Source organism: Leopardus geoffroyi, chromosome C1 (genome assembly GCF_018350155.1).
Source record: "Leopardus geoffroyi isolate Oge1 chromosome C1, O.geoffroyi_Oge1_pat1.0, whole genome shotgun sequence".
Lineage (NCBI taxonomy): Eukaryota > Metazoa > Chordata > Mammalia > Carnivora > Felidae > Leopardus > Leopardus geoffroyi.
Window position 1 is genome coordinate 149,502,086 of NC_059328.1, and position 19,164 is coordinate 149,521,249.

A 19,164-nucleotide genomic window follows, 5' to 3' on the forward strand; every position below is an offset into this window, starting at 1 on the left:
TTAGCATATAGTGCAACAATGATTTCAGGAGTAGATTCCTTAGTGCCCCTTACCCATTTAGCCCATCCCCCCTCCTACACCCACCCTCCCAATCCTCTGTTCTCCATATTTATGAGTCTCTTATGCTTTGTCCCTCTCCCTGTTTTTATATTATTGTTTCCCTTCCCTATGTTCATCTGTTTTGTCTCTTAAAGTCCTCCTATGAGTGAAGTCATATGATTTTTGTGTTTCTCTAATTTCACTTAGCATAATACCCTCCAGTTCCATCCATGTAGTTGCAAATGGCAAGATTTCATTCTTTTTGATTGCCGAGTAATACTCCATTGTATATATATATAGCACATCTTTATCCATTCATCCATTGATGGATATTTGGGCTCTTTCCATACTTTGGCTATTGTTGATAGTTCTTTTGTAGTAACTTTTAAGGTAGAAAGTTGTGATTGATCCAAGGTAGGTAAGTTAATAAGGTTACATGCCAAAAATAGGTATTTTTACTTTAAATGTTTAAATTTGAATATTTTGGTAAAGCAAATTCTTTAAATGCAAGCAGCATGTCAGGAAAGTGAAGTGCATCTGTTTATAGTTGCTTTAATTTGAATCCATTACCAGAACAATAAGGGAATTTTTGACATTGGAAGTGAGGGAAAAGTTGAGATTATTATTTGCGACTTTCTTTTGCCCTTCTCTTCTTTCTTCTCTCAAGACTGGTGGTTTCTCAGTTATCTAGTGGCCTCATTTCTAAATGAGGATTTAGATTTCTAAATCCTTTCCCCAGAAAATTTTTAAAGTTTATTAATTTATAAAAATAATGTGAGAGGCGCCTGGGTGGCTCAGTCAGTTAAGCATCCAACTTTGGCTTGGGTCATGATCTCACGGTTTGTGGGTTTGAGCCCCACATCAAGCTCTGTACTGACAGCCCAGAGCCTGGAGCCTGCTTCAGATTCTGTGTCTCCCTCTCTCTCTACCCTTTCCTTGCTCACACTGTCTATCTGTCTGTCTGTCTGTCTCTCTCTCTCAAAAATAAATATTAAAAAATATGTTTGGAAGTCTTTATAGCAGTACTACTTGTAATAGCCTAGAACTGGAACCAATTCAGTGTCCATCCACAGTAGAATAGGAAAATCAATTACGTGTATTGATATAGTAAAATACCGTACAATCCAAAAGTAAAGTGAACTTACAACAGCTACATACAACGACACAAATGACTCTCACAAATACAATATTGAGCAAATAAAACCAGACATAGAAGAGTACATGTTGTATGTTTCTGTTCATATAGACACAGGTGTCCACCTCTGTCCAAAAATAGAGCATTTCTGTGAAACTGTTTGTAAGCTGAAAGTCGTGTAAAGAGAAGAAGCAAATACCATTAGTTTATGTGAGAAAACTATTGAATGTTCCCAGCCCAAAAAATAACCTCTTGTCAGACTTTTCTGGCACCTTAGGCCACATCTTGTTAATGGTTGCATAAAATACATTGAGATAAAGCACAGAAACTCATAGACACAGTTTAAAGTTATGGGAACTTGATGCCAAGACCAGGAATGTAGTTCCTGGGAAAGGAGGTTGGTGTTGTCACTTGCTACTCAGTACACATTGCCTCTATAATGGCTTGCTGCAAAACAAATACTGAATGGTTTTTTTTTTTCACTTTTCACCTTTTTTTGTTTTTGAGAGAGAGTGTGCCTGTGTGCATGCATCACAGGAGAGGGAGAGAATCCCACCCAGGCTCCACCCCAATACAGAGCCCAATACAGGGTTTGATCTCAGGACCCTGAAATCATGACCTGAGCCAAAATCAAGAGTCAGATGTGTATCCAACTGAGCCACCCAGGCACCCCATTGCCTTCTTTTTATAAAAGCAAAAATTCTCTTTGGATTTCTTCTGGTTAGTGAAAACAGGTGAAGTAGCATAACATAGACTTTTGAAAAGTAGGAGATACCTGCATAGTTAAAAGATCATGCATAGCTATTGGGACTCTTGGTGTAGGTTAAGGAATATTTAGTAAAGAAAATTTAGAAGTCATTCTCATTTTTGAAAAATCCTACAAATTTGTGTAGGATTCTATAGAGAGAAATTACTAAGGAAAAGAGCCCAAGCTTTGGCAACAACCTGAGTTCCTCATCCCACTTTTATCAGCTTGCTTCATTTTATGGGCAATAGGAAGCCTTTGATGGACTTTAGACTCCTGCCTTGTAGAAGAAGAGTTTTGATAGTCTCATAATTCCCCATGCCTGATACAGTTAATTTGCATGGTTAATTCTTGATTTGAGTTGATGATTACTCCTGGGTGGCTTAGTCAGTTAAACATCTGACTATTTTGGCTCAGGTCATAATCTCAGGGTCGTAAGATCAAGCTCCTCATCAGGCTCAGGGTCGAGCCTGCTTGGGATTTTCTTTCTCCCACTCCCTTTGCCCCTCACTGCCCACCCCCCACCCCTCCCCAAGAAAGAAAGAAAGAACCTAAGGTTTCCATGATTTTCCAAAGACAATTAATCAAAATTTACATTTTGCAGGAAACTTTAAGAATGGAGTCTAAACCTTCAAGGATCCCAAGAAGAATTTCTGTTCAACCATCCAGCTCTTTAAGTGCTAGGATGATGTCTGGAAGCAGAGGAAATAGTTTAAATGATACCTATCACTCAAGAGACTCTTCATTTAGACTGGATTCTGAATATCAGGTAACAACTTAGAATATATGTATACAGTCTCTTTTTCAAAATCTCCTGGGGCCACATGTTTTTTAGATTTTAGAAAAGTGTAATTTTAAGATCTTCAGCTGGATCTGAAACATCCTGTAATAAAACCCATTAATATATCTGCAGGAAAGTGAATGACCATTTACACCAAGTATTAAAAACTCAGTGTTTTTCCAACTTTGTGGACTTCAGAATTATGAAGAAGACATTGTGGTTTGGGTCACCTGGATGGCTCAATCAGTTGAGCATCCAACTCTTGATTTTGGCTCAGGTCATGTACCCAGGTCATGGGTGGGATCGAGTCCTGGGTTGGGCTCCTATGCTGAGCAAGGAGCCTGCTTAAGATTCTCTCTCCCTCTGCTCCTCTCCCCTTCTCATATGCCTGCCCTTGCGTCCGCCCCTCAAAAAAAATAAAGGCGGCCTTGATGCTCTTATGTAAAATAATTTTACTGTATTTCAAAGACTTGGAAACCTGTTTACTTAAAAACATAAGTATCAATTAAGTGTAAGTTTAACTTGTCAATGTGGATGACTTGGTCAAAGGACCAAAAACTACATCCTTTCTTTAACATTATATTATGAATTCATCTGACTTTTCTCTGCATGTACGCAAAGCAGTGGTGGAATAATGAATTTTTTTTTTTAATGTTTATTTTTGCAGGAGAGAGAGAGAGACAGAGTGTGAGCGGGGGAGGGGCAGAGAGGGAGATACAGAATCTGAAACTGGCTCGAGACTCTGAGCTGTCAGCACAAAGCTGTACGCAGGGCTTGAACTCACAAACTGTGTGATCGTGACCTGAGCCAAAGTCAGATGCTTAACCAACTGAGCCACCCAGGCACCCCTGATTGTTAAGTGTTTTTATTTCACAGTATGGCTTTTAAATATTTTGATTTTATTGGTAGGTGATTGTTAACAGACTGCCTTTTAGACGAACTTTAGGGTTTTATTTTTATGGTTAGTTAGGAGTTTGCAGATTCATAATCTACATAAACCTACATAAGCTACTCTTAGGTAGTTAATTTTCCTTTAGATTGACAGCAGAGTTTTGAAAGGGCTTATTAGTGATATAAACACAGTAGTTGTAGTATAAAACAGTATAAATTTCAAAAGGCATGATTTCTAGGTTTAATGCAATTCATATGGCTGATCTTTCAAATTTGAATTTATTGCATTATTGTCTGAACAGCTAATGAAATCATAAGTGATGTGCAAAAGTCTGTTTGGGTAACTAGAATCTAAAAATCCTTTAGTGAGAATTTCCATTTAAGTTATTTAAAAATATGTATATCATGTGATGTGTATTATATGACAGAGTCTCATTTTAAAATATTTCTACATAGTAATAAGCATTTTATAAAATATTCAGAGAAAGACTGAAGTAAAATATTTCTCTAAAGTGCCTAATCTATTACATACTTCCTCACTTTTTACGAACTATTTACTTACTCTCATTTTATTTTATTTGTGTTTTTAAAGTTTTTTTTTTGAGAGAGCACAAGTGAGGGAGGGGCAGAGACACAGAATTCCAAGCAGGCTCTTGCAGTGTCAGCATGGAGCCTGTTGCAGGGCCCAAACCCATGAACCACAAGATCATGACTTGAGCCAAAATTGGATGCTTCACCGACTGAGCCACCCAGTCACCCTTATTTTATCTTTTAATGTTTGTTTATTCATTTTGAGAGAGAAAGGGGGGGAGGGGAGCTAGCACCACCCATGAGCCGGGGAGGGAGAGAGAGAATCCCAAGCAGGCTCTGCATTGTCATTGTATAGCCCGATGCAGGTCTTGATCTCAGAAACTGTAAGATAATTACCTGAGCCAAAATCAAGAGTCAGACACTCAACTGACTGAGCCACCTAGGCACCCCAACTTAGTCTCATTTTAAATGTTGGTTGATAATGTATTTTTTTATTCTGTTGCTAGACAAAAAGGACACTTGCCCAGAGGTGCAGAATTGTATATTTTCATTCTATAGAAAAGTTCTGGGTTAAATGATTGTTACTGATTAAGAGCACAGATTTGTTTTTTTCCAATTTTTCATATAGCTTGTTAGTAAGGAACAAAGACTCTGAAACCATACTGTATTGCCTGGATTGGAGTCCTGTTCTGTTATTTGCTAGCTGTGTCAACCTAGGCAAGTTACTTTACATTGTTCTTTCTTATTTTCCATATCAGTCAGTTGGGTTATTAGTGTTAGGTAAATTATTACACTGAATGAGAATAGTGCCTGCCACATGATAAACACTATGTAAATGTTAGCTGCTACATTTGTTTTCATTATAATTGTTATAGCTAATTATATTAAGTGTAAAGTCTTAACTACATTTAGAAAATTTATTTATTTTATTTATTTATTTTTTCAACGTTTATTTATTTTTGGGACAGAGAGAGACAGAGCATGAACGGGGGAGGGGCAGAGAGAGAGGGAGACACAGAATCAGAAACAGGCTCCAGGCTCTGAGCCATCAGCCCAGAGCCCGACACGGGGCTCGAACTCACGGACTGCGAGATTGTGACCTGGCTGAAGTCGGACGCTTAACCGACTGTGTCACCCAGGCGCCCCTAGAAAATTTATTGACATCCACTTTAAAACATATTTACAATACTATTCCTTCTGGCTTTTTCTTCTTTTTCTTAGTGTCCTACTAGATTACTCTAAAAGTCTCAGTTTTCATGGTGGAAGTTCAACAAATGCAAGCATGAAAAACCACTTGTATCTTTCATTGATTGTTAATAAGATAAATCAGCTTTGGAGTTTTTCTTAATGTTTTTCAATTGCTTTATGTGGCATCCATTTTTTTCTAATGGATTATAGGAACATTTCCAGTCTTAAATCAACTACTCCTAGCCTGCTTTGCTCTTTAGCTTTGATTTAGAAACTGAAATTTCTGTGTTCTTGTGTAAATTATTTTTTATCTGGGTTTCTTCTGTAAAATGGTGGTAATAGCTTTTCACACAGTTATTACTAGGATTAAGTGAAAGAAATAACACATTAAAGCACTTAGAACAACTGTGGCTGGAGCTTAGGGTTCAAATGTTTCCATTTTATAATGATTATTGTTTCCATTTTATGATGATGTTTGTGATTGTTACTGTATTCATTATTTCCTGGCTTTATTTTGGTTTAAATAGATAATACCCTTAAGGTACAGTGTAATATATTACCAGAATATTTAAATTACATATTATATATTTAGTTTTATATAATCTTAATACTACTCAACAAAATGTATGTTTACATTTACATTTACATTTACATTTACATTCCATTTAAATATCAGAGGGAATATTTTTAAAAATTACTCATGTTTTCTCACACCTCTTTGCAACCTAGCATTCCCCTTATCTCAGACACTTGGTAAAGCTGAAGCTTCAAAAAGATAGGCATGATAGATCAATTTCAGTTACATTAAGGATTAAATAATAGGGAAACACCTTATATAGTGCTTAACATTTTATAGAATAATGTTTCCTTTTAACTTTATTTACATAGGGTGGATACTTGTGTCATTTCATGCATAAAGATCTGCAATCTGGAAAGAGAAGTGGTTTCCCCAGTCTCATGATTAGGATAGTGTACCTAAGAATCTAAGACTTAGGGATAGCATTGTTTCTTTGGGAAAATACAGATTCTAAGTTCCAATCAATTGATTTTCTCAAGATCTTTTGGTTTTCAGCCATTTGTAAGCTGGGCTTCCTCTCTTATGAATCTTGCTGAAATTTTTGTTACTTCATCTTGAAGTTTTTGTTAAGAATTTGAATGATCATCTTATTTATTTGGTAACAGTAAGTAGAATTTTAAATATTTTTGAAAAAATATAATTCCTATAATTCATATTGTAATAAGAATTTGGTAGCATTTTGTAATATGTAATATGTAATAATTATTTCACGTATATTTTTTTATTTTATTTTATTTTATTTTTATTTATATTGAAAGAGAAAGCAGGTATGTGAGTGGGAAGAGGGGGGCAAGAGAGATGGGGAGAGAGAGAGAATCCTAAGCAGGCTTCGTGCTGTCAGCAAGGAGACGAACATAGGGCTTGATCCCATAAACCATGAGATGATGACCTGAGTTGAAACTGAGTCCAACACTTATCCAACTGAGCTACCCAGGAGCCTCAGTTTTACGTATATTTCTATAACTCAATTTAAGTGGCCATAATCCCACTACACTTTCTTTCTTCTACTTTGAGATTACTTTTATTTTTTCATTTTTTTTTTAAATTTTTTTAAATTTTTATTTTTTTAATTTATATACAAGTTACTTAGCCTATAGTGCTATAATGATTTCGAGTAGATTCTAGTGATTCATCCCCTGTAACATCAAGCTTTGAGATTACTTTTAATGTGAAACGATAAAATGAGAGGCTTTCTGTTTACATATTTTCAAGTTTGTAGATCAATTTAGAGAGCTCAGTACCATTTGCATATTTTGCATACTATGTTATCTCAAGAATTAAAAGAATGGTCATTAATATGTGTTTATGTACTACAGGGTTCACTTCCGGAGAACTAAATACATGCAAGTATGCATATAATCAGTCAAGAAAATGAAAATAGTTTTAAAATGGAATCAGGAAAAATACAGATAAAATACTGAAAGTGGATCAAAGTTGTAACACTGCAGGCATTTGTAAGTCCTGTAGTGTTTTAATGTTAAACTTGGACTCTTGTTTTGGGCTTCAGAAAGGTCACAGGGAAATACAGTCAGCTTTCAGCTTTTAAGGTGTTTTGTTCATAAGGACAAGTAACCAATTCCTCAAAGCAATGCTTGGCAATTTGGTTTGGAAGGGGACCGTGTATAATACAGTGGACCACGTCTTTAGTGTTCATATTATTAGTATATTCCTAGTTTAGTCAAGTTGTTTCATGGTAAACCTAAGCATTAGCAAAGGATGTGATGCTACAGTACAGCTCAGTGAAATCACTTCCATAAAGGGACAACAGAGTGATCTAAATACCAATTTTCTGGTAGTCTTCATATAGGTATTGGGGAATTTTGAGTGATCAGTGGACTCCAAATCCTTTTTTGTATTCTGTAAGATTTCTTACCTGATTTATCATAAAGTTGGGCATGAATTAGTTCATAAATCTTAAAATCATCTAATGTCTTTTTTATGAAAATTGAAGACTACTCATTCGGAATACAAACTGGAATGTAAGATTTCACATTAGTGTGGCAATGTGTACTCTTAACACATGAATATTTAGAAGAGGTCAAAGTCCCAAGTTGTTACTTACGGCTGAGATAATTTTGGTCTGGAAATTTTTCAAAGCAGGAATTAGCAGTCATCCCAGTCATAGCATTGATTCATGGAAATGAGGAGCCAAGGAAGAGGAAATGAGGAGCCAAGTCATTCTGGACTTGGTTCTGGTACAGTGCATTAAATGATTAAGCATTGTCCAGTGGATGACATTGATTGTATTTGCAGCAATTGTTAATGTTCTTTTTTTCAAGAATAACTTTATTGAGGTATAGGTCACATAGCATATGACTCACTCATTTAAAGTATACAATTGGGTGGTTTTTATTTTTTAATTTTTTTCTACTGTTTATTTTTAATTTTGAGAGAAGAGACAGAGCATGAGCTGGAGAGGGGCAGAGAGGGAGAGACAGAATCCACAGCAGGCTCCAGGCTCTGAGCTGTCAGTACAGAGTCCGATGCAGGGTTTGAAACCACAAACCATGAAATCATCACCAGAGCTGAAGTTGTATGCTTAACCAACTGAGCCACCCAGGCACCCCTACAATTTGGTGGTTTTTTGTATATTTGCAGAGTTGTGCAAATCATCACCACAATCAATTGTAGAACCTTTTTATCTCCTTAGGGAAAAAACCTAGATTCTTTAGCTGTCACTGCACTGCCCTTCCTCCTCAGCACTAAGCAACCACTGGTCTACTTTCTGTCTCTGTAGATTTCCTTATTTTGGACTTTCATTTACAGAAATAGAAGTATACGCTATGGTATTTTGTACTAGCTTTCACTTAGCATGCCTTTAAGGTTCATCTGTGTTGTGGCATATATCAGTACCTCATTCCTTTTTTATGAATGAGCAATATTCCTTTGAATTGGATATACTTTTTTTATGGATAAATAATACTCCATTGTGTGGATATGTCACATTTTGTTTATCCATTCATCTATCCACTGATGGACATTTGTGTTTTCATGTTTTGGCTATTATGAATAATGGTGCCATAAATATTCATGTACAGTTTTTGTACAGACTTACGGTTTCGGTTACCTTGGGTATATACCTGAGAGTGGAATTGTTCAGTCATATGGTATAACTGTGTGTTCAGTTTTTTGAGGAGCTGCCAGACTATTTTCCAAACCAGCTGGACCATTTTATATTCCTACCAGCAATTAAGTATGGGGTTCTGATCTTGCTACATCTTTGCCTACACACTTATCTTACATTTTGATTCTAGCCATCCTATCCTGTGTGAAGTATCTTATTGCAGCTTTGATTTAGATTTCCTTGATGACTCTTGATGTTTAGTATCTTTTGCTAATTATAATTAGCTACTTTTATATCTTTGAAGAAACATCTATTCAGATCCTGTGCTCATTTTTTAATTGGGTTATTTGTTACTTTATTATTGAGTGGTAAAAGTTTTTTATTTTCAATTCCACTTTTTCATTACTAGCATATGGGAAAGCGATCAGGTTTTTTTTTTTTTTTTTTTTTTTTTTCCATATTAACCGTGTGTTCTACAACCTTACTGTAATCCTTTTTTCGTTCCACAAGGTATTTTTTTGTTGTTGATTCTGTAAGATTTTCCACATCGAGGGTGTCATCTTCAAATAAAGATACTTTTATGTCTTCCTTCCCAATCTGTACATTTCATTTCCTTTTCTTGCCTTATTGCACTGCACTACTTAAAACTTCTAGTGCACTGTTAGGAAAGAGTGGTGTAAAGAACCAAGTAAGCCCAAAGTTAAAAGGGTAGAAATTAAAAAGATTAATAAAAAATAGAGACTAAAAAGACAATAGAAAAAATAAGTGAAACTAAGAGCTGTTTGAGTTTTTTTTGTTTTTGTTTTTTTGTTTTTTTGTTTTTTCCAACGTTTATTTATTTTTGGGACAGAGAGAGACAGAGCATGAACGGGGGAGGGGCAGAGAGAGAGGGAGACACAGAATCAGAAACAGGCTCCAGGCTCTGAGCCATCAGCCCAGAGCCTGACGCGGGGCTCGAACTCACAGACCGCGAGATCGTGACCTGGCTGAAGTAGGACGCTTAACCGACTGCGCCACCCAGGCGCCCCTGTTTGTTTTTTAAAGCTAGACAGAATAGACTGACCTTTGGCTGGGCTCACCAAGAGAAAAAGAGGTCTCAAAATCAGAAATAAATGATACCAAAAAATACAAAGGATCATAGGGACAACTATGAACAATTATATGCCAAAAACTGGACAACCTGTAGAAATAAATTCGTGGTAACACATAACCCACTAAGGCTGAATCATAAAGAAATAGAAAATCTGAACAGATCAATAATGAGTAAGGAGATTGACTCAGTAATCAAAACCTCCCAACAAATGAAAGTCCAGGATCAGATCACTTCACTTGTATAAATTTTACCAAACTTCTCAAACTTTCAAAGAAAACAGTAAGATTCCCAATTTACTTTATGGGGCCAACATTACCCTAATACCAAAACCAAACATAAATACTATAATAAAAGAAATACGCCAGTATCCCTGGTGAACACACATGTAAAATCCTCAATAAAATATTAGCAAACCAAATTCAATAATACATTAAGAAGATCCTACACCATGGTCAAGTGGGGTTTATCCCTAGGATATAAGGATGGTTGAACATCCACATATCAGTCAATGTGATATTTCCACATTAACAAAATGAGGGCTAAAAATCATATCATCTCAGATGCAGGAAAAGTTTGACAAAATTCAGCATCCATTTATAATAAAAACTCAGCAAAATGGGTATAGAGAGAATGTAACATAGTAAAGACCATATATGACAAGCCCACAGGGAACATCATACTCCATGGTGAAAAGCTGAAAGCTTTTCCTCTAAGATCAAACTAGAGACAGGAAGCCTACTCTTTATCATTTTTGTTCAACATAGCATTGGCAGCTCTAGCCAGTGTGTAGTTGGTCAAGAAAGAGAAATAAAAAGCTTTCACATCAAAAGAGAACATGTAAAACTGCCTCCTTTTTCTAGATAACATAATACTTACAGAAACCCTAAAGACTCCACCAGAAAATTGTTAGAACTAATTTAAAAATTCAGTAGAGCTGTGCGATACAAAGTCAGTACTTTGTGTCAGTACTCAACAAAATCAGTTGCATTTCTATAACAAACTATTAGAGAAATTAAGGAAACAGTCCTATTTGCAACTGCATCAAAAAGTAAAATACCTACAGGAGATTAACTTGAGCAAGGGAGTGAATGTTGTATACTTGAAATTTTGAGACATTGATTAATGAAAGAAGTTGAAAATGACACAGATAAATGGAAAGCTATCCTGTGCCCTTGGGTTGAAAGCATTAATGTTGTTAAAATGCCCATATTGCTTTGGGTGCCTGGGTGGCTCAGTCAACTGAGTGTCTGACTCTTGATTTTGGCTCAGGTCATGATCTCACAGTTTGTGAGATTGAGCCCCGTGTCAGGCTCTGTGCTGATAGCACGGAGCCTGCTTGGGATTCTCTTGTCTGCCTCCCCATCCTCCCCCTTTTCTTTCTCAAAAATAAATAAACATTGAAAAAAAAATCCCATACTCCCCAAAAGAGTCTACAGATTGGGTGTAGTTTCTACCAAAATTCCAGTGGTATTTTTCACAGAAATAACAGTCTTAAAGTTTGGTATCTCAAAAGGCCCCAATAGCTAAAGCAATATTGAGAAAGAATAATGAAACTGGAGGCATTGTGCTCCTTGATTTCAAACTAGATTACAATCCTAAGACTAATCAAAACACTATGATATTGGCATAAAAAGCAGTTAAATCAGTGGAGCACTGTAAAGAGCCCAGAAATAAACCCACGCATATATGGTTAATTAATGGACCACAGTGGAGCCAAGAATGTGCAGTGTGGAATGTAAAGTCTCTTCAATAAATTGTGTTGGGAAAACGGGAAAGCCATATGTAAAGGAATTAAACTGAGCCACTATCTTACACAATACACAAAATCAAGTTAATGGATTAAAGAATTGAATGTTAGATCTGAATCCATAAAACTAGAAGAAAATATAGACTGTAAGATCCTTGACAGGGGACTTGGCAATTTTTTGGATTTCACACCAAAAGCAAAGGCAGCCAAAACAATAGTAAACAAGTGGGACTGCATCATATTAAAAAGCTTCTGCATAGCAAAGGAAACCATCAAAACAAAATGATAAGGCAGTCTACCAAACAGGAGAAAATATTTGCAAATGATATACCTTATAAGGGGTTAACCTCAAATATATAAAGAAATTTTCATACAACTCTGTAGCAAACAAAAGAACTGTTTAAAAAATTGGCAGAGGAACTGAATGGACATTTTCCCAAAAAGGACACATTAATGGCCAATAGGTACATTGAACAGGTATTCAACATCACTTATTAGAGAAGACAATGACCTATCACCTCAAGAATAGCTAGACAAGAATTAGCAAGTGTTGGCTAGGGTATGGAGAAAAGAAAACCCTTGTGCACTATTGGTGGAAATGTAAATTGGTGTAATCACTATCACAAACATGATGAAGGTTCCTCCAGAAATTAAAATCAACTACCATATGATCTAACATTTCTACTTCTGTGTATTTATCTGAAAGAAAGGCATTAATTCAAAAAGATAAGTACACCTGCATGTTAATTGAGCATTATTTACAGTATCCAAGACATGGAAACAAGTGTCCATTGATGGATGAATGGGTGAAGTAAATGTGTGTATATTTACAGTAGAATATAATTCAGCCATAGAAATTAAAAATATCCTACGATTTGCAACAGCATGGTGGCATTATGCCAAAGTGAAATATGTCAGGCAGAAACAAATCCCTAATTAGATCTCACTTCTATATGGAATCTAAAGAAAATTCTGGATTTATGGGTGCAGAGAACAAATTGGTGATTGCCAGAGTCTGGGAGGTAGGGTTGGGCAAAGTGGGTGAAGGTGGCCAAAAGGTATACATTTCCAGTTATAAAATAGTCCTCAAGATATAATGGGCAGTATATTGACTATAGTTAATAATACCAGGGGGTATATTTGAAAATTGGTGAGAGAGTAGATCTTAGAAGTTCTCAGTCACAAGGGTAGAAATTTTATCACTGTGTTGTAGTAGATGTTGACTAGAATGACTGTATTCATCATTATGATACACAGAGAATCCTGTGACACATCTGAAACTAATGTTATATGGCAGTTACATCTAAGGTTTGTTTGTTTTTTTTCTTAAGAGGATATTAAAAAGATAAGCAGTGCTGAGGGGTAAATCTTTGCCTTATACCTGATGTTAGGGGGCCTTGGGTTCTCCAATCCAATTCCAAAGTGGGAGAGGGTGGGATCCCTCACACAACCCACATAATTCTTGGACACCATTGGTGTGTCTAAGAATTCAGTTCCATTCTAACACTTACCTATTTGGAGATAGCATCAGATTCCACAGATTAGTGGAAATCCTGCAAAACTGCCTTCTACCCACTCCCCCACTTTAGATGCCAGTCACAGGCTACAGATTGTAGGTTCTATCAACATCCACCTTAGCTTTTAGTTTTTAGATTTTTTTAGTTTTTTTTTTTTTTTTTTTTTTTTTTTTTTTTTTTTTGCTTTTTTATTTTATTTATTTTGAATGAGGGAGAGCAGGGGAGGGGCAGAGAGGGAAAGACAGGATCCCAAGCAGACTCCATGCTCTCAGCAAAGAGCCTGATGTGGGGGCTTGAACTCCCGAAATGTGAGATCATCACCTGAGTTGAAATCAAGAGTTGGACGCTTAACTCACAGAGCCACCCAGGTGCCCCCCATCTTAAGTTTTTTATTTGCTAGAGTGGCTCACAGAAGTCAAGGGAATTCTTTTATGTTTACCAGTTTGTTAAATAGTATGAATAAGATGAAGAGATAAATAGGGTAACGGATGGGGAAAAGGTGCAGAGCTTCTGTAAGCCCTCTGCAGGCATGCCACTCTACTGCATCTCCACATGTTCACCAATCTAGAAGCTGTCTGAACCAAGTTCTTTTGGGTTTTTATGGAAGCGTCATTACATAGTCATAATTACCTAAGCTATTTGCTATTATATACTTAAACCTTCACCGTTCTCTGGAGGTTGGGGAGTGACGTAGGACTGAAAGTATAATCCACATTATCACAGAGGACATTCTTGCCTTATTTGTACAGCGTTACTAGTCTCAGGTATACAACATAATGATTCAACAGTTCTATAGATTACTCCATGCTTATCAAGATAAGTGTACTCATGGGGTGCCTGGGTGGCTCAGTCGAGCGTCCGACTTTGGCTCAGGTCATGATCTTGCTGTTCGTGGGTTCAAGCCCCACGTTGGGCTCTGTGCTGACAGCTCGGAGCCTGGATCCTGCTTCAGATTCTGTGTCTCCCTCTCTCTGCCCCTTCCCCGCTCATGCTCTGTCTCTGTCTCTGAAAGATGAATAAACGTTAAAAAAAAAAAAAAATTAAAAGATAAGTGTACTCTTGATCCCCTTTTGTTTTTTAAATTCTACATGAGTGAAATCATATAGTTGTCTTTCTCTGACTGACTTATTTCACTTAGCTCTGTCCATGTTGTTAAAAATGGCAAGCTCTCATTCTTTTTAATGGTTAATAGTCCCCTGTATGTATGTATGTATGTATGGGTGTATGTGTATATACACCACATCTTTATTGATGGACACTTGGGTTGCTTCTATATCTTAACAATTGTAAATAATGGTACAGTAAATATAGAGGTGCATACATTTTTTTGAATTAATGTTTTCATTTCTTTCAGTAAATACCCAGTAGTGGAATTACTGGATCAAATGGCATTTCTGGTTTTAATTTTTTGAGGAATCTCTGTACTGTTTTCCACAGAGGTCGAACCAGTTTGCATTCCCACCATCAGTGCCCTAGGGTTCCTTCTCCATATCCTCCCCAACACATGATATTTCTTGTGTTTTTGATTTTAGCTATTCTGACAGGTGTGAGGTGATACCCCATTGTGGTTTTGATTTGCATATCCTTGATGATTAGTGAAATTGAGTATCTTTTCATGCACCTGTTGGCCATCTGTATGTCTCCTTTGGAGAAGGGTCTATTTAGGTCCTCTGCCCGTTTTTAATTTGGTGGTGGTGGTGGTGGTGGTGGTGGGTTGTATAAGTTCTTTATATAATTTTTGGTTATTAACCCCCTATTGTACACATCATTTGCAAATATCCAATTTGATAAGTTGCCTTTTTGTTTTGTTGAGGTATAGAAGTGATTTTGGGGGCAGGGGTGGGTAGAGTCCCAATAGCTTAATTTTGCTTTTGTTTCCCTTTCCTGAGGAGACATAGCTAGAAAAATGTTTTTACAGCTAATGTCAAATTATTGCCTGTATTTTTTTCTTGGAGTTTTATGGTTTCAGATCTTACCTTTAGGTCTTTAAACAATTTATTTTTGTGTATGATGTGAGAAAGTGGTCCAGTTTTCATTCTTTCGCATGTAGGTTACCTGTTTTCCCAGCACCATTTGTTAAAAAGACTGTCTTTTCTCCATTGTTTCTTAAAAAAAAACCTTTTTTTGCACTTTTATTTATTTTTGAGAGGCAGAGCATAAGTGAGGGAGGGGCAGAGAGAAAATGAGACACAGAATCCGAAGCAGGCTCCAGGCTCCGAGCTGTCAGCCCAGAGCCCGACATGGGTTTCAAACTCAGGAACCATGAGATCATGACCTGTGCCAAAGTCGGATGCTTAACCGACTGAGCCACCCAGGTGCACCTGTCTTTTCCCCATTGTATATTCTCTCCTCCTTTGTCATAGATCAGTTGACCTGAAAAATGGGATTATTTCTGGGTTCTCTATTCTGTTCCATTTATTTGTCTGTTTTTGTGCCAGTGCCATAGTGTTTTGATTACTATACCTTTGTAGTATAGTTTGGAATCTGGGAGTGTGATTCTTACAGCTTTGTTCTTCTTTCTTAAGATTGCTTTGCTTATTCTGGGTCTTTTGTGGTTCCATACAAATTTTAGTATTATTCTAGTTCTGTGAAAAATGGCATTTTGATAGAGATTGCATTAAATCTGTAGATTGTTATGAACATTTTAACAGTCTGTGAGCATGGAATATCTTTCCATTTCTTTGTGTCCTCTTCAGTTTCTTTCATCATTGTTTTTATAGTTTTCATTGTACAGTCTTTCACCTCCTTGGTTAAGTTTATTCCTAAATATTTTATTATTTTGGGTGTAACTGTAAATGGGTTTTTTTTTTTTAAGTTTCTCTTTGTAGCTGTATTTTTTTATAGATAGTTGTTTATCAAATTGATGAAATTACCTTTTATTTCTAGTTTGCTAAGAATTTTTATCAGAAAGGGATGTTGGATTTTATTAAATGCTTTTTTTTCATCTGTTGGTCACATGATTTTTGTTTCTTTAGCCTTTTAATGTGATGGATTACATGGATTGATTTTTTTAATGTTGAACCAGCCTTACATATCTGGGATAAATCCCTCTTCATTGTGGTACATGATTTGTCTTGTACTTTCTGAATTCAGTGCTTTAGTATTTTATTGGGGACTTCTGTGTGTCTTCATGACAGATAGTGGTTTATAGTTTACTTGTTGTTTGTTATGTCTTTGTCTGGTTTTGGTATTAGGGTAATGCTGCCCTTATAGTATGAATAAAGAAGTATTTTCTCTTCTGTCCTCTGCAAGAGATTGGAGAGAATTGTTGTATTTTCTTCCTTAAATGTTTGGTAGAATTCACCAGTGAACCCATGTGGGCCTTGTTTTTCCTGTTTTGGAAACTTATTGACTTAATTTATGAGTTGTGAGAGTTTTTAAAATATTCTAGATACAAGTTTCTTATTAAATATATGATTTACAAATAAGTTTTCATTAATGTTCTTTTTTTACTGCACCATCTTAGTAAGATCAGTTGTGTTGGCAGTGTTTTTTAGACCTTAGAAATCTTGAACAAAAATTTTTTTCTCATTGTTCATAATAGTCAAAAAAGTGGAAACAACCCCAAAACTACTTTTAAAGCATCCATTATCTGAAGGGCAGTATGCTTTGGAGATAGACTCATTTCCTATTTTATTTGCCCACCAATAGTTCCAAATTGTTAAAATAATTAACAATGGTAAAAAATTCAGACTGAAGGTATTTGAATGGTGGACCAAGTTGGTAGGAGCCCAAAACTGTTTTGATTTTGATTTTAAACCAGCAGAAATACTGGTCAGAACCTCTGTTTATCCTTTCCATATATTGATATTAACAAGCACTTTTGTCTCTTGGATGACATATAGGCTGCATGGGCTGCGTTTTAGAGTGGGAAGTCCTGAAAATTGTTTCCTGAGCAGTGAGTGTGTCTTTTCCCACCAGTAGCCAGTGCCTGAAAACAGAATTGATATCCAACTTTTTGTTCATTTCTCACAATGTCTCTAAATTTGATGAGTTTTCATCTAATTATTCTGTTCTCATTGCTTTTGTAGCAAGCACTTATTTTCTGCTATTTCAATGACTTCATAGTTGATTTTCCTACTTTCTGTTATTCCATTTTTTTCATCTTCCACAATGCTCTAAGGATCTAAGAAGTGGTTGATCTGATGGTATTTTCTCCTTTAGTAGTTACCAAAGTCCAATTTACAGAAGTGCCAGTCAGTAACAATTTGGTCCATGCAAGAGGAGAAAAATAAGGAAAAGATTTTATACGAATAAAGTTTATTCACTTTAAAAGTCTGTTTTATTCTATTATGTTGTCATGTTTGAGGAGTATATAAAATGTCCCTTTTAGGGGCGCCTGGGTGGCGCAGTCGGTTAAGCGTCCGACTTCAGCCAGGTCACGATCTCGCGGTCCGTGAGTTCGAGCCCCGCGTCGGGCTCTGGGCTGACCGCTCAGAGCCTGGAGCCTGTTTCAGATTCTGTGTCTCCCTCTCTCTCTGCCCCTCCCCCGTTCATGCTCTGTCTCTCTCTGTCCCAAAAATAAATAAACGTTGAAAAAAAAAAAAACTTTAAAAAAAAAATGTCCCTTTTAAAAGTTGGAGTGGGATTAAGTGGTATTTGCTAATTTAGATTTCCTTGCTTGTCAGCCTGGCAATTCTTTCTAAATTTTAAATTAAAACATCTTTATTTTGGTCTCTGAAATCCAAAGGTCTTAGAATCAGTGGTCTATATAACACATGGTCCCTAATACCCTGATGATGGCACATAATAGTTTGGTTGTGAAATACCTAATGAATTTCGTCTCTAATGCTACTCCAGTTCATTCATTGAGGCTCTGTGGAGGACTTGGTACAGAAGGCTTGTGAGACCAAATTTGTACCAAGCTGAAGCTACATTGAGTTTGCAGTAGGGATGGGCAAGGGATGGATGAACTCTGGATCTGGCCTGTTCCTACTTATTCAGCTTTGCATCTTCTACTTTTCCATGTGTGCAAGGCTTATTCTGTACAGGTACCCTGAATGAATAATATATAGTTCCCTGAAACCATGCAGTATGCTTCTTGTAATTGAAGCATAATAGAAAAGGACACTTTTTTATTTTATTTATTTATTTATTTTTTAAATTTTTTTTTTCAACGTTTATTTATTTTTGGGACAGAGAGAGACAGAGCACGAACGGGGGAGGGGCAGAGAGAGAGGGAGACACAGAATCGGAAACAGGCTCCAGGCTCTGAGCCATCAGCCCAGAGCCCGACGCGGGGCTCGAACTCACGGACCGCGAGATCGTGACCTGGCTGAAGTCGGATGCTTAACCGACTGCGCCACCCAGGCGCCCCTTTTAATTTTTTTTTAACATTCATTTTTGAAAGGCAGAAACAGAACGCGAATGGGGGAGGGGCAGAGAGAGAGACACAGGAGCAGAAGCAGGCTCCAGGCTCTGAGCTGTCAGCACAGAGTCCAATGCGGGGCTCAAACTCATGGACCACGAGATCATGACCTGAGCGAAAGTTGGCTGCTTAACCGACTGAGCCACTCAGGCGCCCCGAAAAGGACACTTTCAACAATTATGTTGGAATATGTTCTTATTATTTAAATCTACATATTTAAAGGGATAGACTAATCCTTTTTCTTTGTATGCCTTGCATAGAATAAACTGCTTTAACCAATTAAAGAATTAGGAGGAAGTAAAATAGTTTGTACATTCTGAGTAATTTTTGTATTACAGGTTGCTATAACTTGTGTGTGTATATTTCTGTGTTCAAAGAGAAAACCTTGAGCTAAGAGTTTTAATATATACTATGTTTACTATGTATGTGTTTACCTGTTTCTTGCTTCACTGATGAAAAAAATCCAGATACTAGGATTTTTTTTTTTA

General features: G+C 36.6%; 1 protein-coding gene across 8 annotated transcripts in view; it reads left to right on the forward strand.

Annotated features, from left to right (window-relative positions):
* The window catches only part of MARCHF7 (membrane associated ring-CH-type finger 7), a 59,101-nt gene that overhangs the window by 17,726 nt on the left and 22,211 nt on the right, over window positions 1-19,164 (forward strand). For 7 of the 8 annotated variants that reach the window (XR_006712902.1, XR_006712899.1, XR_006712900.1 and 4 more), the window contains exon 2: window positions 2,524-2,688. The exons of the other annotated variant lie outside the window; for it this stretch is intronic. Coding sequence is in view for 3 of the 7 variants with exons in the window: in XM_045479959.1 (XP_045335915.1) it covers window positions 2,536-2,688 (153 nt within the window). In the remaining 4 variants the exon portion in view is untranslated. The remainder of the gene's footprint in view (window positions 1-2,523; window positions 2,689-19,164) is intronic. 8 annotated transcript variants of the gene reach the window in all.